At 46.7% G+C, this 26,108-nt stretch overlaps 1 protein-coding gene across 1 annotated transcript in view; it reads left to right on the forward strand.

Moving 5' to 3' along the window:
- LOC144149659 (protein turtle homolog A-like) overlaps positions 1 to 26,108 on the forward strand; it is a 721,048-nt gene that overhangs the window by 632,979 nt on the left and 61,961 nt on the right. The window contains exons 7-9 of the mRNA XM_077681324.1: positions 13,926 to 14,109; positions 16,582 to 16,688; positions 17,076 to 17,195. Coding sequence (XP_077537450.1) covers positions 13,926 to 14,109; positions 16,582 to 16,688; positions 17,076 to 17,195 — 411 coding nt within the window. The remainder of the gene's footprint in view (positions 1 to 13,925; positions 14,110 to 16,581; positions 16,689 to 17,075; positions 17,196 to 26,108) is intronic.

The raw sequence follows: 26,108 nt of genomic DNA on the forward strand, positions 1-26,108 counted from the left end.
AACCTCAGAAAATTTGGCTCAAGAAAGGGACCTGCTCTGTGATAATACGCTGATGATGATGATAATGATTGCTATTGGTCTCCCCTTTGAAGCGGGGTGATGACATGTCATCTTACCAAAAAGGACTAATATAATCATGTTTTACACTCTTGATTTAATACTAGCGCTGCTTAGGGCAGGCACTAAAGCTTATTAGGCCCGTAATACTTTTTTTTTTCCTGTTACAGGTGGTAACTGTCCTAGGCAATATTCCCCTCTCTGCTTTTCGTCCACCAGCATTCTAATCTTCTTTTCGTCCCTTCGACAGCCTTGAAGTTAACTTCCTCTGTGATACCCTTAAATCCTAGGGCTTCTGAAAGCCCAATATTCCCTTCATGTAGATTTGGATGGATACCCTCACTTTCTAACACTATGTGCCGCATAGTTTCTGTTTCTTTTTCACAGACCACGCATACCCAATCATTTTGTGAATACTTCCCCACAAAACTCTTAGTTCGCAGGCAACCTGCTCTAGCCTCAAAAAGCAAAGCACTGCCCTGGGAATTATCGTAGAAATTTTCCTTTCTGATGTTCAATTTCTCATCCCTGTACATCTCTAACGACGTTTTACCTTCCATTTTTTCCCTCCACTTATTCGTTTCAATCTGCCTTGCCTCTTTTTTGGTTACCTTGGCTGTTTTGGATTCTCCACTGTTCTTTCCGTATTTCATCGTTAGCATCCTAGTCTTTCTTAACCACTGCGTGTCCACGCTTTTCAAGTATAGGTACCTAAAAACCTTAGCTGCCCACCTTCGTTGATCCATTGCCCTCAACCTCATCTCAAAGCATATTTTACTCTGAGCTTCTCAAACTTCAAACGACGCCCAGCCCATATCTCCCTGAACTGCTTCGTTAGTTGTTTTTCCATGCGCGCCTAAGTCCAAACGTCCTACCGTTCTCTGGTTTACTTCAAGGCCTGATAGAACGTCTGATTTTAAGCAGAGTACAGCATTCGCAAACGTGAGACCCGGAACCATTACTCCTTTCTACATTCCTCTTACTACTTCATATTTGTTATACCCCCACAGAGCTCTATGCTTCATTATAGCTGCGTTTCGCTTTCCCTTAACCTTAAGTTGCTCCTCGTGTCTTCTTAAGTAGTTATCCCCTTCGTTTATCCACACTCCCAAATATTTATATTCCTTCCCTCTAGGTAATTCGCCTTGCTGGATAGACACTACATCAGGGGTAGCGTCATTGAAAACCATTATTCCTGATTTTTCTGCACTGAAATCTAACCCGAGGTTGGTGGCTTCGTGGCCGCTAATATTTATTAGCCGCTGCATATCGGTTTGGCTATCAGCTAAAAGAACAATGCCGTCTGCGTATAACATTCCCGGAATATGCTGTTGTACCACTTCGCCTTGCAGCATATGGGTTAGGCTAAAGCCTACTTGACGTTCTTCCAGTTTCTTTTCTAACCCTGCCATGTAAAGCATGAACAGTATTGGGCTCAAAGGGCATCACTGTTTCAGTCACCGATGGATGTTGACCTGCTGGGCGCATTTCTGTCCTTCCCAAGTAAAGTGCACTCTATTGTCTTTATAGATTGCTACAAGGAACTGTACTAACTCGTCATCTAATCCCTGGAGTTTCAGCGTTCTCCACAGCCGTTCTCTGTTTACGTTGTCATATGCCCCTTTAATGTCCAAGAACGTAATCCATAGTGGTCTATTCTGTGCTTTCGCAATTTCAATGCATTGCGTTATCACGAAAAAATTGTCATCCAGTCGCCTGTCTTGTCTAAATCCATTCTGCAGTTCCCCAAGTATTTCATTTTCTTCCATCCATGCTTCAATTTCTGATTTTATCGCCTGCTTTACGAATCTATACACCACTGACGTTACTGTGAGTGGTCTGTATGACTCAATACTGGCTTTATCTCCTCTGCCTTTATATATTAAATTCACCCTACTTTCTAACCAGTCCTCTGGTATTTGTTTGGTTTCTATCATCTTATCTATTGCCCTCATAAACGATTCCTTACTTTTAGGTCCAAGCAGGTTTATCAGTTGCAATGGTATTCCGTCCGGGCCCATTGCTGTTTGGGGGGAAACCTTTTGCTCTGCTTTTTTCCAATCAAGGTTGCTCAAACTTATTTCCCTTTCCGCAGTCTTCTGTGGCGCTGATGTTATCGGTGCTGGTTTCCCTACCACTATTGTCCTAAACTTCTCACTAATCACTCTATGAATATGCGCCAACGCGTGCTCTCCTTCTAAATGTTCCCCCTTTTCATCAATCAGCAATTTTTGATGGTTATCGTTTTTTGAGCTTAGTGATTTTGCATGGTTCCAAAACTTCTTGGATGCGCTTTTGTCCTTCTTCCGTATTTCTGCCATCCATTGTTCGCTTTTCTGCTTGATCTTTGCTTGCACCATTTTCTGCACTTCTAGTTTTTTCCCACGGTACATATTCCATTTCTCCTTCACTACCTCCGGTTCCATTCCAGTTCTTTTTGCTTCTCTATGTTCTCTCGACGCCTTTCTTCGCTGGTCAATAGCCTCTTTTATTTCCTTATTCCACCAGCTTCTCGGCTTTCTCTTCCCTTTCCATCGGTTTCGTTGCTTTGCTTCATTCATCTTACCCTTTATGAACGCAATCATTTCGTCGTAATCCCAATTTTTGCCTGGGTATTTATTGATTTCATCTTCCAATTAATATGCGATGATCTTCAACTGCTCATTATTCAAATTAGTTCCTCCTATTGTACCTATTTCTACATTTGTCCGGGTTGCGCCTCCAAAGTGCAAGCTAAACCGCTTGTGGTCGCTTCCTAACCTGTCTGTTCCATTTTCATCTATCCTCATTTCCCTCAGCCTTCCGTATACTGTCTCGGACACTAAACTGTAGTCTATGCTGGACTGTCTGTTACCGCTTTCCCACGTTCTTTGTCCGTCACACTTGCTTTCCGTGTTTACTATTACAAGCCCGTTTTCCTGACATAGATCTATCACTAGAGAACCATTGCGGTCTGTGTATCCATCCAAACCTTCTATATGGGCATTCATATCTCCAACTAAGATTATTTCACCCGAATCTTTGAACTCGTTTATATCTCTTCTCAAACAGTTTACCATTTCCTCATTTTCCTCCCTAGCACTACTTCCGGTCCACAGATACACTACTCCTAGCCATGTATTTTTCCCCCCTATGGTGCCACTAACCCATAAATGCTCTTTACAACTTTCATGCACTCTCTGCCAGTCGGTCCCTTGTTTAATGAGCATGCCAACACCTCCCCCTTTCTTCATTCCTGTGGTCCTGTTGCAACCTTCCCAGAGATAATTGTCTATGATAGGTGGTGCTTCTAGGTCCCTGAGGTGAGTCTCGGCTAAAGCGTACACGTCTATTCCTTCCCGTTCAAGTTGCTTTTGAATTTCCACCCACTTATCTGGCTTTCTGCCTCCCTGCATATTTATGTAGCTGAATAAATATTTATTGCATTTGTTTTTCTCTTTCCGCTTACGGGGTCTGTTTTTGTCTTTTACAGAATTGTTTGCTCCATTGTTTCCACTTAAATGGCTTCCCTCAACGCTCTCAGTTACGCCTGTAGGTTCTCCGTTTAGCTCTAGGCCTGGCTGCCTCCCAGCGTTGAGTGTGCATGTGTCCCTTGCTTCCCCTTTGTCTCCTAGTTTGCCTTCCTTAGCTGCGCGGGGCCCCCTTAAAAAGCTACTGCTCTCCCACCTAAGCGCCACCCCACCTTGTTTCCTAGCCTGCACACTAAACTTTTTTACACCCTTTTTGGCCGAAAAGGGTGTAAAAATCTTGTCCCATGGCTAACACCCTTAAAAGGTGTTTTGGCAAAAAAAGGGTGTACGGATGAAAAAAGGGCGTTGATCTCCACACCCTTAAAGGGTGTTGAGGATGCTCAACCCCCTAAAAAAGGGTGTTGAGCATCTGGCAAGCGCAGTGGCAATGTGAATCGGCGAAGCGCGCAGCATTCAACACAAGCAGCCAATACGCACAAGTTACAGTTGGCACACAAAGGAATTCAGCAAGAAAACCAACGGGATGCAAGCGGTACAGGGAGACCATACTTACTTAGTAGTACATGTGATGTTCTTGACTTTATATCCAGCAGAGGAAAAAACCCCAATCGAATCGGTGGGCTTGTCGCAAAAAACAGATATTTTAGCGCTAATTTTTGAAGTATGGATTTTACTATGAGACTACACAAATCAACATGCAGATTTCCAAAAGCTTTTTAATTACGACGTGGTTTTTGTGTTTCAAAACTTATAGAATTTTATTAAATACCAAACAAATCTTCTCCGCCACCTCAACACCCTTCAAAAAGGGTGTTCACTATTTCAACACCCTTTTTCCCAGCAGGGCGTAAAGCTACAAATTAGGGTGTTCGAAACTAAGAAAAAGGGCGTAAAGAAACAGGGTGTAAGAAAAAAGGTGTAAGAAAAGACCGCCAACTAAGAAAAAATGTGAAGAGACCTCCAACTTTGGAGGCCTTTTGTACCTGTTTACATGGATGGACTGAACATTTTCTATAAGCGGTGGGTGTTTTGTACCTCACCATGTTAAAAGCAATATGAACTGGCATAGTCTATTACCAATGGAGCTCTTTGAGCTTGAGCTATTTTCTGGGGCGTTAGCAAAAAATACAAAGAAAAAGAACTGCTGCACCCGTAAATGGTGCACCACCGCAGATAGGGTATTATAACAGTGAAGCCGCGGCTTTCGAGCTTGTTAGAGTGTGAGGACAAGGGGCGCATGTGTATGCGCACCTCTTACTATACCATTTCAAAGGTACTAGTTTTTTTGGATTCTAAAAGGCAAAAAAAAAATTGGCGAAGCTTGCAGTAGTTGTGCAAAGCTGGAGAAACAGCATAGCTGGGGGCCGACCTAGCTTGTTTCCCCTTGGATCCCCTGGCAGTGGGGGGGGGGGGGGAGGGGGAGGGGGGAGGGGGCAGACTGGAACAGCCTTGTAAAATCCGGTTAAACTTGGCCTCACCCCTCAGCGGTCATCCTAGCTTATCAAGAACATTGCAAAGCTTAGCAAAAGCAAACATAACAAAACTTAGCAACACCGGAAGAAACTAGGTCGACTCCAAGCTTCGCTGTTCTTTCTTTGCAACTGAACACCTATTTCACACTGTTTCAACACCCTTCAGAAATCCAAACGTGTTGTAGTCGGTAAACACCCTTTTCGCCGCGCGACTATAGTCTTTTTTTTAATTTTGAAGGTTCAAATTTGTGTTTCACGTGCCAAAGCTAACTTGGGGAATGAGGTGCACCATATGGAAATGAACGATCATTGCATACTAGCAATTATTTTTTTTTGCGTTTGAAAACTTCTTGCGAGTAGAGGAGTATATGAGGGGATGTCTTGTTCTTTACAGTGCTATTATGCATCCAAGCATGGCCTTACTAAATGAAGAGCTGAACACCTTTTCCACACCCTTTCAACACCCTAAGAAAAACCAAAGGTGTTGAAGTTGATCAACACCCTTTTTTTTCACACAAAGAGGGTGTAGAGCTAGGAAAAGGGTGTTGAGATTCAAGAAAAAGGGTGTAAAGGCCTCCCAACACCCTTTTTTCACCCTTGCTACACCTTTTTTTGGCTAAAAGGGTGTAAAAAAGTTTAGTGTGTGGGGCTGAAGTGAATCCCGTCCCACTGAAAAGCTTGCCTATGTCCGACGCTGCCCACTACCCTGTTCACGTCTATCACTTCCAGCCCAAGTTCCCTGCCGCACCTCACGATCTCGCTGTTAGCAGCGAGTACTGCCCGTTCGGTGTGTACGCCCTGCTTCATCACCTCCGGCACGGTGCAGACTGCAATGAGCACATCTGGGGCCGTCGTCCACAGGTCCTTTACCCCCTTCGCTATCTCCTGGCCAAGTTTTCCCTCCTCTCCCTTTAGAACATCATTAAGCCCCGCGGCAATCACGACAAGGTTTCTAGCTTTACTAGACAAGGCCAGCTGCCCCTTCGCTGCAGTCATCACCGTCTGCATCGTTTGACCTGGGAAACACCCCACCTTCACACGCTTATCCCCCTTTACCCTTTCCACTATGGCAGCGCTGCTCCTCTTCATGTTAGAGTCACCCGCAATGATTACCACGCTATCATCAGCCACGTACCGCTCTTTACTGGTACCCGGGTTATCGACTGGTTTTGCTGTCCTATCTTGCAGCACGTGGGAGTAGCTGTTGCCTTTCGTTGCTTCCACCCCTGAAAACATCGAGTTTGCATTGCATATTATCATCCCAGCACAGACCACATTTTTCGGGCCAAACCGTAATTGAGGGCCGGCATTGGCCTCCTTTGTCCGTTCCGTTTTGCGTAAGTGATTGGTCACTCAGGTTCACTGTAGTGGACCGCCCTCACAGACATGCTTAAAGGGACCCTGCACGCGCTTTTCAATTTTTTTTTCTAAATCTTAAATGCTTGGAGATCGTAGTCAACATACACATCCAGGACATAGATTAGGGAGTCGCAAATTACCTCAGCCAAAAATTACTGCACTATGCCCATCAGATTACTTAGAAACTTGCTCGGAACATTTTTCTCGCTCTCTCCCTGCCTTGGCGTTCTTCAACCACTGGAATTACGTCATTACAGCGGTGTAGCAGGTATTGGCCGGCTTTCCATCAAGTGCAGCAATGAACGCATTCGATAATCACTTTAAAAAGAAAGCCACAGAAGCAAAGCAGAATAGAAGGCGTATCTGCGGCGAAGAGCGGATCACCCAGTACCACACCCTGCTGGCGATAACTATAGCTTTCGCAGTGCTTCCATGCAGCGAAGATAAGAATGAGAGCATTTTTCTAAAATGTTGCACTGTCCTTTTAAGAGGGTAATAAGTTACCAGAAGGTAGCTAGATAGCACCTCATCTCGCGCTGTGAATTTTCTGGCGTGTATATGAGCCGGAAGTTCGGAACCAGACACTAACCCAAGGCCCGTCTGCACGCGAAAGAGAAGCACTCACTTCTAAAACGTGCTTCCCATGAGTCGACCCCCGAATTGAAGTGCTTTGCTTTTAAAGGCGATAGTCTTTCTTGGGCTGCGGTTGTCTTCCTTGGGCTAACTAAATGTGGAAATATTTGTTTCTCGGCCGTCCTGGCTGTTACTCGAATTCGACGGAAATGTTATTGTTGAGTTCCTAATATGGCCAGGAGATCGTCGTATAGGTGGCGCCGCTTAAGTTAGGGGGCGCCACAGTCAAATTTCAATAGAGGGGAAACAAACGACAAAAATACATGGGTTTCTATTGGGCACTAGTCGGTCAAACAAGATTCCTTTAATGTAGGGGGAAATTATGCGCAGTGGGGCAGTGGAAATCTACGAAATACACATCACACATTAGCCTGCATTGCTTTCCGCAGCCGGAAACCCAGCGTAATCTCTGGATATCAAAGCTGAAATTTTGAAGGAACGTTGAACTTGGTCAGTAGACACTTCAGCGAAGAGTGTTTCAGGCACATCTCAGACGGAAATGATAATAACAGCCCAGAAATTACCACAGACGCGAAAAGCCGACCCAAAAGGTTTTACAATGACTCGCGGCAGCGAAAAGACTGACTTTTTTTAAAGGCTGTGTCTAGCGTTCCGTCCAGACGGAACGATATACAAGTGCTAAAGTTCCGTCCAGACGGAACGGAGCTCTGCGGGTTATCCTTCCGTCCAGACGGAATACAACTGAGAGCTTAGCGTTCCGTCCAGACGGAGCCGGTGTGAAATTTGTACAGTTCCGTCCAGACGAAAGTAAAACCGGCTGATTAGACGCCGTGCTAACTGTTCAGATTTGGTGTAGAGGCTGCGCCTCGGATAATGGCGCTATTGTACCACGTTCGATTCCCTTCGGTCATGCTTTTTTTTTTTTGCGTGGTTGTGCCAGCGTTTAGTAATAGCTAACTTCGTGCCCACTTTACAATTGACGCGGTGAGAGCAGTCGGTCTTGATTCTGCACTCAACCGGCCGCTCCGCTACCGCTCACTAGAGCCAAGGCCGACGTATCCATCGCTAAGAGTTCCGATCATCTGTAGTTCGTAATGGTGATCACTAATTAACGGTTATTCTGGCTAGTCAATGAGCGGAAGCGGTTCATTCGGCTGGGTAAATATCAAGAAAGACTGGTCGCGCTGCTCATCGTGAAGCGCGCGTGGTCGAGCTTGGCGGTTCGTTTGACGGCCGATCATCTTATTGAGAGTGATTATAAATCAAATGTGACTCTGGCTAGTGAATGAGCGGAAGCGGTTTGACCGGTTGGGTAAAAATTAACAAAGGCGATCGGACTAATACCCTAGTTACACGGGCACAGTTAACCACGGTTAAGCGAACCGTGGTTAGACAAAACCTCAGTTTGCTGCGTTACACGACAGACGAAACTGCGGTTGCCCCACTAACCGTGGTTAACGCACACTGAGCTTGGCCACCTCAGTTCGGTCACGCTAACCGCAGTTCCCGCAGCCGCAGTGCTCAAAATCGCACAAGTCAGTTGGGACGCAAGTTGTGGCGCATCAGCAGAGGTGGAACAAAAAAAAAAAATCACCTGGCGTTCGGAGGAGACGAAGGTTCTTAAATAGCGGGCGCCCGAAAGCTGCCCCCAAGAGGCGCTTGCGCTCTTTGCGTCCCTCTCGCAGTAAGCGCGACTGCCAGTCAGCAGCGGCTCGTTTCCCGATCCACCCGATCAATTGACTACGACGAAAGCCGTGCTAAATTTGTCAATTCCGCACGTCGTCCGCCAAAGCAGGCAATCATGGTGCGTTTTCAGCACTCGGAAATGATCGGCGCGCACGTCGGCCGTGCCTGCAAACATGCTGGCGCGCCTGCCCGCACGGCACTGAAACTGGCTCGAACCAGCACAGACCACGGCAGCAACAGCTTGTCGCCGCTCTTCGAAATCAATCTGATCGTGGAAAAGAACTTCCACATGCGAGAAAGTGGATGTTAATGTGGTGAAAAATTGTGCTATGGATTGTAATTCGCAGTTTTAGAGATAGCGGCGGTCAAATATCCACCGCGATGCTAAGCCTAAAGTTCCCAACACCGAGCAAACGCAAGAAAACCAAGCCGGTTGCGAGCTGTTGTGGAAGCCCCTCTCGCCGCGCGCGAGTGCGTTGCGTTTGGGTGTGAAGTGACTGTTTTAACAATATTTCGTTTTGTCTACACTGCTTCCATTTTGTTTTTTATTGTCAACTTAAAAGTGTGTTAATTTATTTTTCTTACGCTCACAACCAAGTGACCGCGGTCACCACACTTTGAATTTCGCGTGTAACAGCCAAAACCGCAGTTTGCCATAACCGCGGTTAGAGTTTACTAACCACAGTTAGACTTAACTGCGGTTACTCCTGCCGAGTCTCCATACAAACTCTAACTCCGTCAAACGGAACTCCAAGCCGCCACCTCGACCACGCCCGCTTCACAACAAGCAGCGAGAGCAGTCTTTCTTGATATTTACCCAGCCGAATGAACCGCTTCCGCTCATTGACTAGCCAGAATAACCGTTAATTAGTGATCACCATTACGAACTACAGATGATCGGAACTCTGGCGATGGATACGTCGGCCTTGGCTCTAGTGAGCGGTAGCGGAGCGGCCGGTTGAGTGCAAAATCAAGACGGACTGCTCTCACCGCGTCAGTTGTAAAGTGGGCGCGAAGTTAGCTGTTACTAAACGCTGGCACAACCACGCAAAAAAAAAAAATAAAAATAAAATAAAGCTTGACCGGGGGGAATCGAACGTTGTACAATAGCGCCATTATCCGAGGCGCAACCTCTACACCAAATCTGAAGAGTTAGCAAGGCGTCTAATCAGCCGGTTTTGCTTTCGTCTGGACGGAACTGTACAAATTTCACACCGGCTCCATCTGGACGGAACGCTAAGCTCTCAGTTGTATTCCGCCTGGACGGAAGAATAACCCGCAGAGCTCCGTTCCGTCTGGACGGAACTTTAGCACTTGTATATCGTTCCGTCTGGACGGAACGCTAGCCACAGCCTTTTTTAAAAGAACAGCTGTTGCGTTGGACAATTTACCAGTGGTGAACACGACAAGCCGCCGAAAGTTGCAAGTTTTTCGAGAATTCCCATTGAACGTTCCGCCTTACCGGGCGCAAAAGAAGTGTTGCTCTAGGTCAGTTTTGATGAATGATGTGTGTACATAGCAAGTTCTATACCTACGAATTGAGTCGCGAGTCAGTGCGGCAATTTATAAGGCCCCGCTTGCGAAGACGATTGATACCCCACAGTCCACGCTACGCCGAAATGAAACTTGAGCATGCTAAAAGCTGCTCTGAAAATATTTTTTTTTTGCTGGCAACCTTCACTTCGAAAGAACGCCCGCGAGAGTGGTCTAAAAACGCGTTCATTTTATTAAAAACCCGTACAAGTAACATCAGCGCCGGGCACCCGCAACGCTCACACCGCAGGCCACCGTTAAAACAAGCTGATGTTTCCAAGATGAAAGCGCTGATGAAGAAATGCCAGAATACGGCTCCGCGAACGAACAAAAAAAAAAAAAAACGACCATAGCACAATAACACAGAACGATTCCTTTTTAATTTCGCACCTGTTGCGCAACAGTCAGGACCGCGGTACTTACAGGCAGCAACGAAAAACACGCTCCTAGCGCGGACGACCCGTAATCCACACAAAATAGGCAGCGGTATACACGTACCACGGACTCTGTTGTGTGAGTCGGTATCCAATGGTCATTAAACGTCGTCGCACGGAGAGCCGGCAGCGCATATAAGACGGGCGAGCTGACACGCAGTGATGGAACACGCACAGGTAATTGAAGGCAAACCACGAGACATACACACCATAGAGTTTCATAACTCTATGGGACACACTGCACGCCGACACAGACAAGCTAACTCAACGAGCGATAAGCGCGCATTTCCCGCGCAGCTTTAGCGGCTTTAGCACGTCGAGAAAACCAGTACGTTTGAAACAGAAGCTGCCGCCGGGACACCAACACTCATTGGTCCAAACAATCACGCGACCCGTGGCTGTCTGCAAATAAATGCCTACAAAGAAAGACAAGTTTACGTTGAGGCAGGGAACGATACGGAGGGGGAATCAGGCCGCCGCCTCCACCACCCCCGTCTATTCTTTCCCCAGCACTCTGCGCTTATGGGGTGGTCGGAATCAATACATACACACAAAAATGCGGGAGGTCACTGCTCTTTTTGTTCCCCTCTCCTGAACGACAGCACGTGAAGAAAGCGCGGGCAAGCTGTTAGGGCAGTTTGGTGGCTCTTACATCTGCGCGCGATTAACAAACCTAGCGGGGCTTTTCATGCGTAGATAACCAGGTAAGCTATCGCGCGTATTTGCACGGGTATAGCGTACGAAAGCCCCTAAAGGTATTATAACTCTGCCGCCTTCAGCGTGTACTGTGTGGGACTATATGTTCAGTGGGGGAGACAAAATTTTGCCCCTGTCGGGGGACCAGTACACCGTCGCGAATGCAGTTTCTTACCAAACCGGAAGTTCATTCGAACGCCGAGAACTAAACAACGTTGGAGATTTCGCTCCTCTGTTTCTTCTTTTAGTAACTTTTTCCGTGCAGCAGTTGTACGGATTCTCATGGCCATGGTAAGAATTATTGAGTGCGGCAGCTCTCGTAGAGGGACGGCTGAATGTTAGGTAAGTGGGGTTTTAGTTCAGACAAAACGCTGTAAAACAGCGAGCAAAATCTCTGGAAATGTGTACAGTTGGAGTAATTCTTTCAGATCAACATATACTCAAAAGTGCTCCCTAGAATTGGATAAATGGCTAAATATCGTTCTCCAGAAATATACGGTACGTCTTCGGCCATGTGAAAAAGCCTGTGTCGTCTTCTTTGTTTCCCCTCTATTCAGTTTCTCGTTGGCGCCGCTAGTTCCGACCCCCTGAGAATTTGTGGGTGAGTGTGTGCTGTGGGGGAGGGGAGTTCAGAAGGGTGAAAGGGAAGGTGGAAGATGGGATATAGAGAGTAAATAGAATAGAGGAGAGAGTGAGATCAGAGGAAAGGGTAAGTGGAGGGGGGGCTTAGAAGGGAATGGTGAATTGAAGGGGGAAGAGTGTGGAGTGGTGGAAAAAGAGTGGGAGGAGGTGTTGAGGGGACGGATTATGAATGACGGTGATAGCAGTACAGGAAGAAGAGCGGGAAAGGGGAGTGAAGTAGAACAGAGATGGGAAAGAGTGGTATTGAGAGAAATAAGTTAATTGAAGAAGAGGAATACGAACTAACGTTTTGCGGAAAAGAGTGAGGACGGGGGTTGGAGAGGAAGGGAGCAGGATGACAAGGTGGGGCAGGAAGGAGGTGCGGTAAGATTTAATCGGAAGAGAATCATGTGGAGGGTGAAGAGGGTGATTAGAACGGGGAAATAATGGGATATGGAAGGGGAGGAATAAATAAAAGAGAATTAGGGATCGATTTGGGTTAAGAGAGGGGATCGAATAAAAGAAGGAAGTGAATAAGAGGGGGAAAGTGGAAGGAGAATCAGGACGAAAAGGGGAATGGTGGGAAGAAGAGAGGAGCGAGGGGAGTGTGAAAAAACTTAGTGGGTGGGAGTTGGGGTCACGAAGAAGAGGGAAGGAAATGGTGGAGGGGAGGAGTAGGAATGGATAAGTCAAGATTTTGAGGAAAAGAGGAGAAGAGAGAGGAAGGAGAAAGGGTGGTCGCGAGGGGAGGAAACTGAAGTTGGGTTAGGATATGTGGGGCTAAGGGTTTTCGGTGTTTATTTTTGGTAAAATTCGGAGGGTGTTTTTCGGAGTTGATTTCTTGTAAATATCGCATGCTACGAAATTCGAATCTTATTCCGCTATATTTTAAATACTCTAAATCATAGGGCAAATGATATCTCAATACAAAGCCTCAGAACGCTCGAAGCAAATTTTTGTGTCCAAGGTTTGAATGGCAGACACACATATACGCACACGAGCACGAATATTTAAAGACAAAACTTGAACCTTTCCCCTATTACAACCTTAAAGCTTGTTCTAGTACACGCTGAAATAGAGTGAGGTTTTTGCCGGTGATGGAAGCCCGCTGCTTTCGATTTATGATTCTCACCATACAAAACTTCCTTTCAACGTTTGCGCTAGAGATTGGTAGAGCGAGACGCCTCAGCGAGCAGTGGGAATGCACTGCCTATTGCTCAGTGGGAACTCTCCAAACTCTCCAAAACGAGAGGAGAGGAGTTCAACAGCGTTACTTATTTCATAGCTCTTGGAAGTTCGCAAAATCTTTCATGAGCTGACTTATAAAAGGGTAGATAACCCTTGTTTAGACAAGTGCACTGGTCTTGAAAGGAGACAAAGGAGCGTCAATATGGGCCCGGTGGCCATTCGTGGTTATCACCGAAAAGTGTGAACGGCCGGTAGTGCAGATTAATTACAGGGTATTGTGAAGTCGGAGCTTCGATCGTGTTTATCAGATAAATCCGAATTGTTCAAAATTTCACGGGCGAGGGTTTTCCGGATCAATCCGAAAACCAGGGGCCCTAGATATAAGGAGAGGGGAAGGATGAGAGGGGAAATGTAGAAGGGAGACGGAGGCGAGAGAGGTGGCAGGGAAGAGAAAGGAAGAGTGACCTAGTAGAAAGGGGGGATAGAACGAAGCCGGGAGAAAGAGTAGGACACGAGGGGGAATGGAAGCGTAGACTCCGAAAAATATGACGGAACGGAAAGGTGGGGGACATAGGGGATCTCAGGGGCGGGGTAATTAGGGAAGGGGAACGTTGCGCAGACATTGTGCTATATCCTGCATGGTCACTCTTTGGAGTAATTACTTTCATTCATGGCGTATTCATGGCGCCATGAAGTCATTTATGGCGCACAATTCGCCCTACCAGACGAGGGCTGCAGTGTTCGCCGTAGAAACAGCTCTACGGTGTAGGCTGGCTGTCGGTGTGGCGCATTTTATCTTTCTCCTCGCGCTGCAGACGCACCCGTGTGTCAGCGGGAAGAGAGCGCGCTGTTCCTGTCAGCCGTGGACCAAGAGGTGGAGCTGCCATGCGCCATGCTGGCCGAGCCCCCACAGCTGGAGTTCGCGTGGACCTTGAACGGATCCCTAGGCAGGAGGGAACTTTCTGGATTCCAGAGTCACGGCTCGCATTCCAGTTTCAGGTGGGGGCACTTTTGGCACTGCGCTGGTTTCTACGCAGCAGGGCACATTTAAGTGTTTGGCGATGATCTGTATGAAAATGAAAATAAGTACATCCTGTGATATTTATATGTATATACATCCTCTTTTGTCCATCGCTGGCTGGGAGAGCAGTAACAGTTGAACGAACCGTAGCACCAGATAATATACTTGAGGTTGGGGGGGGGGGTCTACAGGTAGGAATCATTCGTTCCACTTATCTAACAATATATGGCTTAGAGTTCGCGTAATGGCCTCTAATGTAGGCCGGTGTGGTACTGTGAGTGTGGAAAATTGCCACTGGTGAAATGCCCGCATAAAGGCCAGGAAGTAGAACTTCGTGGTCTTCGAATTTATTTGTGGGGCAGATTCAACGGCTTATAGTCTAAATCCGCAGCAACAACTCCCTTTACGCAAAAGAGCGCAGCATAACTGCTTCCTAACTCCAATCACTAGGCGCTCTCTTTGAGACAGTCGGCAAGGTTTGTCGGCGAAACAAAACAACAAAAACAACGAAACAAAAGCGATGGTGCTGACGTCCTGCCGTGACTGCCCATGCAGGCGCTAGTGTTTTTCTGCACCAACCCCGCGTATACAAAACGAAATTTTCACAGCGGGAACTGGTGCGCAGGCGACACCGCTGACACTTACGCAGCGTGATCATTCGCCCGAAGAAACGAGGGAAAAGTGTAGGGAATGTGGTTAAAGCCGTTGTCGACTTGGAAGGTGTAACACTAATAGAGATCTTTTGTGTACTGTTACCGTGTTAACGTTAACAAATACCGCCCGAACATTATGAAGTACCATGATCACCCGGACTTCACGTCAATAATCGGTTTTACTATACCGCTTGCGGGTTCCCTATTTTGCATAATACAAGTAGCGACGTCTTATGAGTTATCTTCGAAAAAATGTGACGAAGCGTTGTTGCTCAAATTTATTTGCTCTTCTTTAAAACAGTTTAAATCTCGGACTGTGTCGATCAAAAATTCAAAAAGTACAATTTTTTTAATATTGTATACATCTCCCGGAGAACTACTACTTCTACGCCATCTACTGTGTACAGTTGACACTAAATTATCCTAATAGAATTCCAACCAGTTATAAATATTTCGTCAAAAATCAGTCAATAATGCTGTTTTGAAAACTGCGTTAGAACGCACGTTACCCTTCTCAACACGGTTTAGGCAATGCAATGACACTTTGGGAGGTCAGCAACTTATCTAAAGTAGTTGAGGCGAGCCGGCCTTTACACAACTGGGGACGTCCATATTCCTCGCCCATTTTACTAATCTCGTCGTTTGACGCACCCTTTCACACTGTTCACCCTTCAATTAAAAAACAACAGCATCGCAGATTCGCTTTACCGATTGTACCAAGCACTAGGTGCCGAGAGTAGTGTTTTTCTGCAATTGAGACGTGAGGGTACGCATCATTGGCACTGGCAGCACGGCGGCGGCGGTAAAACCCGTGTCGTTAAGGGCCCACTTTCGGTAACTGCTCGGGAATTCCCGGTCGACTCCTGTAATCACGGCAAAGCGGTAACGTAAACACGGTGACTGTGTACTAAATCTCTGCTTACTATATAGGAAACGTTTCGCGACGCCTTGTGCAGGTTTAGTTCTAGCGGCAGGGTCTTCATTGCCCTGAATGGCGTACTTGGACGAGGATATCAGGATATAAGGTTGTTCTGGGAAAACAGCTCTATCGGAATCCATCTAGTATTGTGCGCTATATAATCCATGGGCACATAACATACGATAGTAATGTCGGCACCATCTCCAGGGCTAGCCTTATTGTTTGTGACTGGTTTGTCGGACCCCAATCAGGACAATAGGTGCATCTCATACGGCTCTTATATGATGTGTTAAATATTAGTGGGACAGTATTGTCAATTCGCCTCGAGACATTTGTTTGTTTCTTATTTTATTTCAAGTCATTTGCGTCAATAATAGTAACATAGATAAAACACCAGTGGCTTGAATTCTACACCTTTCCGTATTATGTAACTCAGCATTGAAATCATAGGTACTATGGTCGAGTTAACTGCTGCAGCAGCCAGGTTGGTTTGGTGTTTGTTGCTGAGCGCGACTCACATTTAATCTCTGCGAGCAAAGCGTAAAATTTTCCCACATCTGGAACTTGAAAATATGTTGGACACAATGCATATTGCCACTGTCATTAAACGGATGGACAAACTAGTTTTTCAGCAATACAGAAAACCATTTGATATCTTGAGAGTAGTGATGGCGTATCGGAATAGATTTTAAATTTCCGCCTAGTTTGCGTCGCCATAGTATGGCCATTGGGATCACCCCGCAATCATCCATGTCCATCACGACTTATGAGCAGAACCAAGGAAGTGTGCTTCCCACAGTCTCGCTCCCACAATCGTCGCTTACGCACGGGGTGTCATTTACTCACACGATTGTTTCTCACGTTTGCGCCGCTTCTAGGTTTCGGCCAAAGTCAGAAGTGGACTACGGCACGCTCGAGTGCACGGCACGAAATAGCGTCGGGCCGGCAATTCGACCGTGCATCTTTCACCTCCTTCGGCCTCCAGGTGAGCCCCACAAAAGGAAGGATCGAAGGCGATGCTCGAACTTTTCTGTATGGCAACACTGCGGTGCAACCTCGCTGCACCACATTGGTCCTCCAAGATGGCATATAACAAACTGCGCGGTATTATAAAGAGTTAAAAAACGCTATGCACTCAATATACTCACGCGAAAAGAGTCAATTTCTGAAAAGAAGACACTTTAAACATAACCCTACAAAACAGCCACAGTAAGCTGTGCAGTGTTTGAAAATTTCGCATCGATTTATGTCCTTGCTGCCTGAGTCACTGTGAAAGGGCTGTCTCGAGTTTATGTATTTTTTGGGCCAAGCGCGAGCACTTGTCACTACAGAAGGCTGAACTTTGTTGCGCGTTTCGACCTCGTTCGCCCAGGTAACGCGTGGTTGTCTCGCAAGTGGTACAACTGCAGCGTCTGGAACGCCACCTCGTCGGCAGTGCAAGTGGTGTGCCAACGGGGTTCCGTACCTTCTGCTGCTGACCCCGGCTCCCCGGGTGAGTGTCACGACGCGCAGTTCTTCCGGGGCCTTCCACCCGTGGAGGACATGCATTCTGCTCACCGTATCATTGCCTGCTACGCGTATTACCAACTAGTGCCCCCCTAATTGGTAAGTAGGTGACTGGGGTCCAAATGACACGCTGAAATACTGTATGCCTGTACGCACCAAGTGCCAGTTGATTGGTGCCTGTACGCACCAAGTGATTGTAGGGTTTAACGCACCGACGCTACACAGGCAATGAGGCGCGCCTTAGTGGAGTGTTCCCGATTACTTTGACCACCTGGGGATCTTTAACGTGCGCCGAAATTTCGGAACACACCGGCGTTTTTGCTTTTCACCTCAATCAGAAAAGCGGCCGTGAATCGAACTCGCGTCCTTGGGCTTAGGAGCACAACGGCTTAGCCACTGAGCCACCGCAGCGGGTCGAAGTGCCAGTATCAGAGCAAAGAGTCATCTGAGCGCCCTTGATTGAGTGTAGTGTTTAACGCGCCGGCGCAAAGCAGGCGATGAGGCGCGCCGTATTGGAGGGCTCCGGATTAATTTTGATCACCTGGGGATCTTTAACGTGCGCCGAAATATCGTACACACGGGAGTTTTTGCTTTTCGTCTCCATCTGAAAAGTGGCCGCCACGTCCGGGAATCGAACCCGCGACCTCGTGCTCAGCAGCGCAACGCCTTAGCCACTGAGCCATGGGGCGGGTATCTGAGGGTCCTTGCGAAGCCTCTTTCTTCTGATCTATTTCTTGCAAGTTTTATAACGAACCTTGCTCAATGTCTAGACCTTTCCTGTCTTTATTTAACAGCAAGATTGTATTCGTTGATTGATTGACTGATTGAGTGATTGATTGACTGACTGACTGACTGACTGACTGACTGACTGACTGATTGATTGATTGATTGATTGATTGATTGATTGATTGATTGATTAATTGATTGATTGATTGAGCGATCGATTGGAATACTTGTACCATCACAGTAGAATCTGACCATGTTTGGTTGAAACAAGAAAAAGTGGACGGGCCAGAAAAGCGACCTTATTAATTCACATCGTTCAGTACGTTTTTAATGAAACAGCAGATAAGCTTCTTTTGTTATGAATGTATAATTATGTGATGGCTAAGGTCACACTTACTTAGAAAGGGGACTGTCTCATTACGTCCGCAAAAACCTTGCAGCATTTTTTTCATCGTTGAGCGCGCTCATCTTTCCCTGGTAGCGCGTCATGGCTTCATTGTCTCGTACGACGGGTAAGTATACATACGCTTGACTATTTTACTGGGTGCACTTCATTAATACTTATAAAAATAACAGCATAACCGTATCCAACCAATAAATCAATACATCACCCGGTCAGTCAGTCAGTCAGTCGGTCGGTCAATAGTCTATTGACGTGCCCGTGACATGTGATAGGCCTTTGCAGTGGTGCACAAATAAAAACAACAAAACAGCTAAAAAACACAACTATTTACATTGCCACGTATGCACCACATACAGTAGAACCTGTATAAAACGGTATTGATACCACAAAAAAAGGTCTCTGACTACCTGGTCAATGAGAGTGTTTACTTACAACCGGCGAACGCGGAAAGTGAGAACAATCGCTACTATGGACAACTTAACAGAAGTAAGAACAAAAATCCTTAAGATGGATAGGTTATAGCAGGGGTCGGCAACCTTTCGGTGCGGAGGGCCGAGTTGCATGAAGCCGACACTGCGGGGGCCGGACAGCAGATCAGGGGGGAAAAGGGGGGGGGGGGGGGTATTCGCAGACAAAGAGAAATATTTTTGAAAATTCAAAACAGCGTAGAGAACTTGAAGAAAATGTTAATCATGTTTTTTTTTTGAGCGTGGATGTCACGAGTTAAACACATATTTGAGGTCAAAACTGCCATATCAGCCTTCAAATTGCAGGTGACAAGGTAAGGGGAAGGGGGTTTGACATTGTGCCGGGGGCCAGAAAATATTGCCCCGCGGGCCGCATGCGGCCCGCGGGCCTCAGGTTGCTGACCCCTGGCACATACTATGCAAATGGGAAGACATTAGGCCAACTACTACTCAATAAAAAAAGTATTCTGTCAAATGGAACGCAGAAAGAAATATGCCATACAATTCTATGGGAAGGAATAGGAGTGAGATACATATTTGCAAGCAGCAAATAGAGGGATCTGGCGAAAGTATCGAAATGTGCTTAATGCAGGTAAAACAGTTCACGGACGCTTAACTCTTTCTAGGTGATTTGAAGGTGAAAGCTGGGTGTACAATTGTGACGAGTACCGTTTATATACAAGTCAACATAGCAGCCACGCTTTTTCACAACCTTAATTCACCGTAATCAGTTATAGTCCACCCTGTTTCATCTTAAATCATATTATTACACCATATTCCATCGAAATTCATCTGGATCCACTCTAATTCATCGTAATGCACGTTAGTACCTCTTAATTGCCATTAATCTACCCTAATCTCTTTTAATCACCCTAATACCTAACTAATACATCATCATAATCATCACCACCACCACCACCACCCATTTAATCCACCTTAACTCCTTCCTAAGTCATCGCAATGTATCTTAATCCGGCTTAATTCGCCTTAATCCCGAATTTATATATCTACCTTATTCTATATTAGTCCAGCTTAATTCCTTTTTATTCATCTGAATCCACAGTATTCCGTCTCAATCTATCTTAATATCACCCTATAAATAATTATATCAATCCTTAATCAATCATTATTCCAGCCTAATTCACCTTAATCCACCTTAATTTCACCTTAATAATGAGTACTATCACTAATCAATCATTAATAGCTTTGGTGATCATTAATTATCTGTTATACACAGCTGGAATGCGTTGGTTCAATTCTGGCCTTCCTGGTTCAGTTGGGTTTTTACATCGTTCGTGTCGAGGCCGGGATTGACCGTGGTCAACCTTCCAATTTTATTTCACTTCAGCTTTGACTGCGGCCATTCCTAAGAAAGACGCACACAAACATTCATACACTTTTATTTTTATCCTACTCATCTTGAAAATGGTGCCTAGAGATAGCTAATCTGCGCAAACTGCATATCCGCGTGATGAGACGTACAAGTTTGAGGCCGAAGTTGTGTTTTGTTCTTAAGATGGCGCCTATTCTTAAGTCATCCACTCGAGATGCCTATCCAAGTGTCGAGTCGTACAAGCATGAGGTCCAAGTGATGTTTTGAACGGCGTGCGACTTTCGTGGTCACCGCGTGATAACAGCACCACATCGGCACGTTCGTTTTTCAATGCCCCGCGCTATTGCTTGTATTCACTGGCGTGGCACTCATGCAGGCAACAATGCAAGTGCGCCGTCACTGGTTACGTCGGGCTCCGCGGGATGGCGGAAGTTGTCTGTGCTAAGCCCATGATTTGTATTGGATGTTCCAAACTCTACCCCCCGAACGCAAAGTACTGCCTCGAGTCCAATGTGAGTGCGATATTAATAACATCTCTGTTGACACCCACCGTTGAGATTCGGGTTGAATCGGAGCAGACGACGCATGGCACTGTTTTATTTCTTCGGCGTGCGGGCGCTGTGGCTCAAGCCGCGCCATGTCCGTGGTTCAGCGGCCATATCCGTGGCCGTTTCCAGTGTTTCCAAGCGAAGAAATTGACAGCCAAACTTTTCAAAGAATACCACCTACAGAACCCCTCGCGCTTCAAATGCACGTGTAGCCCCGGGAGGTTTTGCTTGCAAACATGAAATATACATGGAACCTGTTACCCTACCATATGAGCTTTGTTGAATGAGTTCTCTGCAGCCTGAGCAGAAGCAGTGTATATAACAGGATATAATAGCACGAAAAGGACGCCTTTTTTCAATTTAAGGGGGTCTCTTAGCTGCAGCTGAGAAAGAAATTCGCCACAGCTAATTTTCCCATGAAGTAGCTTAAAAAAAGCTATAAGGCCAGGCTTATTGTGCCGAGCCTTTCCACAAGGCTGCACTCCCGTGTCTAACGGCCCTTACTCGGGAGGGTTAGGTTGGCGAGGGAAGAGGTGCGTGAGTATCTATAGTAATTTATCCTTTATCAATAGCGGCGTTGGTAGATTTACGCGTTCCATAATCAATAAATCAATCCATCGCTCACTGGCGTGCTCAGAAACAGCTGGAGGGTTTTTTTGCGGGCTCACGGAGCCGTGAAGCGGAAAGAAAAGTAATCCTTAACAAAACGATACACGTCGTCTCGCAAAGAAATAAATTAAAGAGATAAATTTGGTCCTTAATCCTCTCTCTCTCTCTCTCTCTTACACACACACACACACATGCAACGCATACACAAGTAAAAACCATTGAAGTACATAGCTGGCATGGACCCAAATACGCACGAATGTTCCATATGTAATGATGATAAGCTCATACGAAAACGGAATGCGTTGATAAGGCCTACACGAGAGAAGAGTATGGGAAAGAAAGACCAGCAATGAAAAGCCGCCATGGTACTGCAAAAAGTTGCCAGCAAAAGTACAACAGCTGGCGCGTACCGGTTCAAGAAACCAACGAATGCAAAGGACACTTTTCTGTGGATTCAATGCTCTGGGAACAGCACGAAAGTAAGCTAGAAACCATATGGCACAGATTAAAAAAGAGGTGAGCTATATCAGAAAAAGTACACTGACATGTAACAAAGCAAAGTTTGTAAAAAATAAAACAAATACAGTAATCCATTGTTAACTCGAACTCGGATATCTCGAAATATTGGTTAAGTGGAAACTTTTTCTCGCCGTGCATTTACCTCCCATAGGCGCCATTTATTTGCCCCCCTTTATGTCGAAACGTTTTTTCGAGGTGCCACAGCTATTCTGTCAGAGAGGACATAAGGCAAAATCTGCTACATGCAACCGATAAGGCCTTCGTTCGAATGCTTGCCTCCCACTACGCTCCTAACGCGGTCGTGAACGGCAAATTAACTCTGTACGAGGCCGATGTTCCCGCTACCGGAATGCTGTCCGACACCTACATCGTTGAGAGAGCTGTGGACAATGCAGCTGATAATTAGGGCGAAGATGAGCCTCGAGAAGTGCCTACAACGACAAAAAAATTCGCGCCAATCCACCCTGTAAATGTGGTTGGAAAGCAAATCTGTAAACGGCACCCACAACGATTACCCATGCGAAGTCACTTAAATTTACTCACGTCGCTCTATGAACAGTAAAACCAGAGAGAAGGGAAATGCACTTAACCACACCCTTTATTACTTCAAAGAGATATTCTTGGTAAGGTTAAATCACGAACGGTGATTGGTTGAGTTGCATTGGTGTAGCACATGAGAGTCTTTTATTATAAAATTAAAGGAAGCTCAATCCTGGTGTTAGACGATCTCACTTCTCCGTCTCTGCCGCCGCGGATGGAGGCGACGAGATTGGCGGCAGAGACGATGGAGCAGGAGCAGGAGCAGGAGCAGGAGGAGGAAATACGTTTACTCAGATTTCTGACCTGCCCAGAGTGCGGCCCAGGAGAGTGGTTCCTTCTTCACTGCAGCCCATATGCAGTCCGCGCCGCCGCTGCTCTGCCCACCAGCTGAAGCTGGATAGGCAGAGAGGGACTTGACAGCAGCACCTCCCATTTCTCTTGTTCGGTAGCTGAAGGAAAGAGAGGAAGGGCTCAGGGCTAAAGTTGCACACCCCGTTTATGTGGCGGAGTGTTCCTACTTCTGAGCAAAATTTACATTCAGCGTCGTAGTGATTCGGGCACATTAAGTAAAGACGCGTCGGGTGTAGGAAGGAGCCGGATATTATGAGCCGTAGGGTAGTTTGTTGTTCTTTGAAAAGGTTAGGGTAAAGTAAAGGTAGGGTCTGTCTCTGAAGGCGATAATGCTGGGTTATGTCCCTGAACAAGACAAGCGGGTGACTGCCCTTGTGCAGCTCCATAGCACGGGGGGTAAAAGCGCGGGCTTGTTGGTGGGCGTATTCGTCTCCCTCCGTGGAAGCGTGAGTGGGTGTCCAGATTAGCTGAATTTGGCACACGCAGTGCATGTCGTGACACCCAACCCGACTGGTAATTCCGGTAGGCTTGTTGGGAATAGGCGAATACCTTCCAAGCCCCTGGTTGAGTGAGAGCCAAGGCGATGGCTGCCTCGTCTGCTGCCGTCATGTCTTGGGTCTTGAGTGAGGTACACGCAAGGAGGTTGGTTCTGGAGGTAGCCATGATGATGGCGTATTGCTGCTCTCGATGTTTGGAGGAGTCTGTGTAGATAACTGTATGATCCCCACCGAGGGTGGTGTTGACCGCTTGAGCCCGTGCCTATCGGCGACCCTCGTGGCGGGAGGGGTTCATATTTATATGCTCAGGGAGCATGTTTAGTTCTTTTCGCCAAGACTCAAGACTCCGGGAGTACATCGAGCGGGTGGCATTCTGTGCTGCCCAGCCAATGTGGTGAAGGATGCGCCGTACCGCCGCAGTTCTGCTCATTCGGAGCTTCTGGTTAGAAAGATGGCCCTCTATCAGCTCTTCCACCGCATTGTGGAGCCGCGTGCTAAGCAGCCTCTCTATGCACGCACTCAAGGGAAGACCAACGGCCTGCTCAACCGCCTTTCTAATCATTGTATAAAGCATCGTTATGTCCTCCTTGTCGAGAAGAAGACAGGGGGTGGACGTAAGCGATTCTCGAGAGGGCAAAAGTTTGAATTATCGAAAGGTATCGGATTCCTTGAGGCCTCGCTTTTTTTTTGCAACTCGCCTGATCATGTGTATGATTTAATTGATGCTGCGTTTGAGGTGCTGCAATGATACGTCACTCTTGGTGTTGGCCTAGAGATGTAGGCCCAGGATCTTGTAGCTGGGGCTTGTAGTGATGACCTGGCTATCAATGAGTATATGAATGTGTTCCTTGATGTGTCGTTTGGCGTGAGGGCGGACGACAAGGAGCTGTGATTTTTTACGTGAACACTGGACGCCACAGGCTTTAGCACGTTGGCGTACTAGAAGTTAGACGCCATGCCTTGGTGTGAGCTTCCTTTAATTTTTGTAACTCCTAGCACACACGCAAGGCGCGCGCAGAGCCGCTGGATGTGCCGTGGGCGGAGCGCACAGCGGCGCGAGAGGTCGCGTGACGCCATCACGTGGCATTCAGCGAGAATGCCGGGGGTTAACCCGCAGATGGGCTTGGTGAGTCCACCCCCTGTCTTCCCCGTTTCCGCGTGGGCTCGTAGAAAAATGGGTAAGACAACGGGCGCTCGCTTTGTTACTCTATTAGTTGCACGTTCGATTCCTGTCGGTGCCAGTATATTCTCTTATTTGTTCGCGGGAGTTTTCTTTTGACACCAACGGTCGTGAAAGAACCCTGGGGGGTAGAGGTAAAATCTTTGCTTTAAAACAACGAAGTCGCTGCACCTGCTTCTCAACACGATAGAATGTAGCGGTGGCGAGCAACAATTGATGCGATGCATTGAGAAGCTCGAGAACGCTTTTTCTGGGACCAGATGCGAACGCAAAACAGGCGAGCATGACGCAGTTCGTTATGCTGCAATAATAAAAAATCCTTTTTCCTGCGAACTTTTTTGCCTTTACCACGAAAGCACCCCTGTGCAGTGGAGCTTTTGTTACCAGCATTAGCTTTTGTTTCACCGACCTGGCGACAACGTTCCGGCATTTCGCTTAACTCGAAACTACGCTTATCTCGAAAGTTTCAGCGGGTTTAATGACTTCGAGTTAATGAGGGATTACTGTATAGTTTTTTAACAGCATATACAACGAAGCAAGGAGATACGCGGCCATTTTTTGTGTGGCAGTACTGTCCATGTAACCGGAATACGCCGTCAAAAAGAAGAGCGACGCCGAATGAGCGACGCTGAAAATTTCGTCAAAGCAACGTGCCGGGCTTCGTGAAGATGTGCCCCGCATACAAAAGGGTTGTGATTATGGGTATATGGAGGTGAACAAGGTTTAGCTGCTTCACACAAAACATGGCACCGGAATGGATGTGTGTGACGAAAGGTATGTTCGACTTATTGTGCCCAGATTTTCGTGTTAGATAGCTTCAACTCGATTTATGACTGCAATTAGACGTCTCACTAGTGGGGATGAGCTGGTTAATTTCAGACATTGTTAGGTATCATATGCATCTAGGGAAAGCGTATGTGACTAATCTTCTATATATCGGTAATGGTGAATCCGAGTGAGGCCTGCTGCGTTTTCACCGGGCACCCGGTGTGTCTGTCAGTCTCCTGATAAGAGAGAACATACCGGAGACGATGAGATCGCCACGGTAACCGCGAGCCGGCAAAAGAAGCAGCTGCGCTCCCACACGCAGCCGTGCCCGGCCGAGCAGAGAATAGAAGGAATACCGCCCTATTGAGGCGGGAGGGAGAGAACGGCCAGACATCACGGAACCCTGGCTACGCTGAAAAAAGGACAAGAAACGTGCGCAAACACCTACAACAGGACGGTTTCGGCAAGCGGCTGGACGCAAGGCCTAGCAATTGCCTTCGGGGGCGCATAGCTGATGAATTTAGCTCAATAACTTACTGTCCTACTCTGAACTAGCTTGAACAACTACGTGGACGCTAATGATGTACCGGAAGGAAAAAAAATGGGGCTGTTTTAGAACGTAATGAAATTGAGGAGTTCAGTATGTGTTTGCAGCATATGCTTAAAATAAGATGACGTAATTAAGTTCAACGTAGGTCGCCACCAATCAAATGTTACGAACGTTTTTGATTGACATAGATGCAAAAGTCCAATCTCTTTCATTGCGCTTGTTAAAGCAGTTGGTTGCAGCGAAGGTTTTTTTTTTTGCAGATAACTTGCAGACGGGCAAGTGGATGTGTTAGGCTCCTTTTTCTAGTTTCATTATTCACACTAGTTGAAATTAAACCCTTTCGATCGCTGAGAAACTGATTATGATCAGCCTTTTCTATGCCCTCATGATCGTGCCATGCGTTGAGAA

The sequence above is a fragment of the Haemaphysalis longicornis genome, unplaced genomic scaffold (assembly GCF_048455015.1).
Source record: "Haemaphysalis longicornis isolate Haplotype H1 unplaced genomic scaffold, Haemaphysalis longicornis Haplotype H1 scaffold_1, whole genome shotgun sequence".
Taxonomy (NCBI): domain Eukaryota; kingdom Metazoa; phylum Arthropoda; class Arachnida; order Ixodida; family Ixodidae; genus Haemaphysalis; species Haemaphysalis longicornis.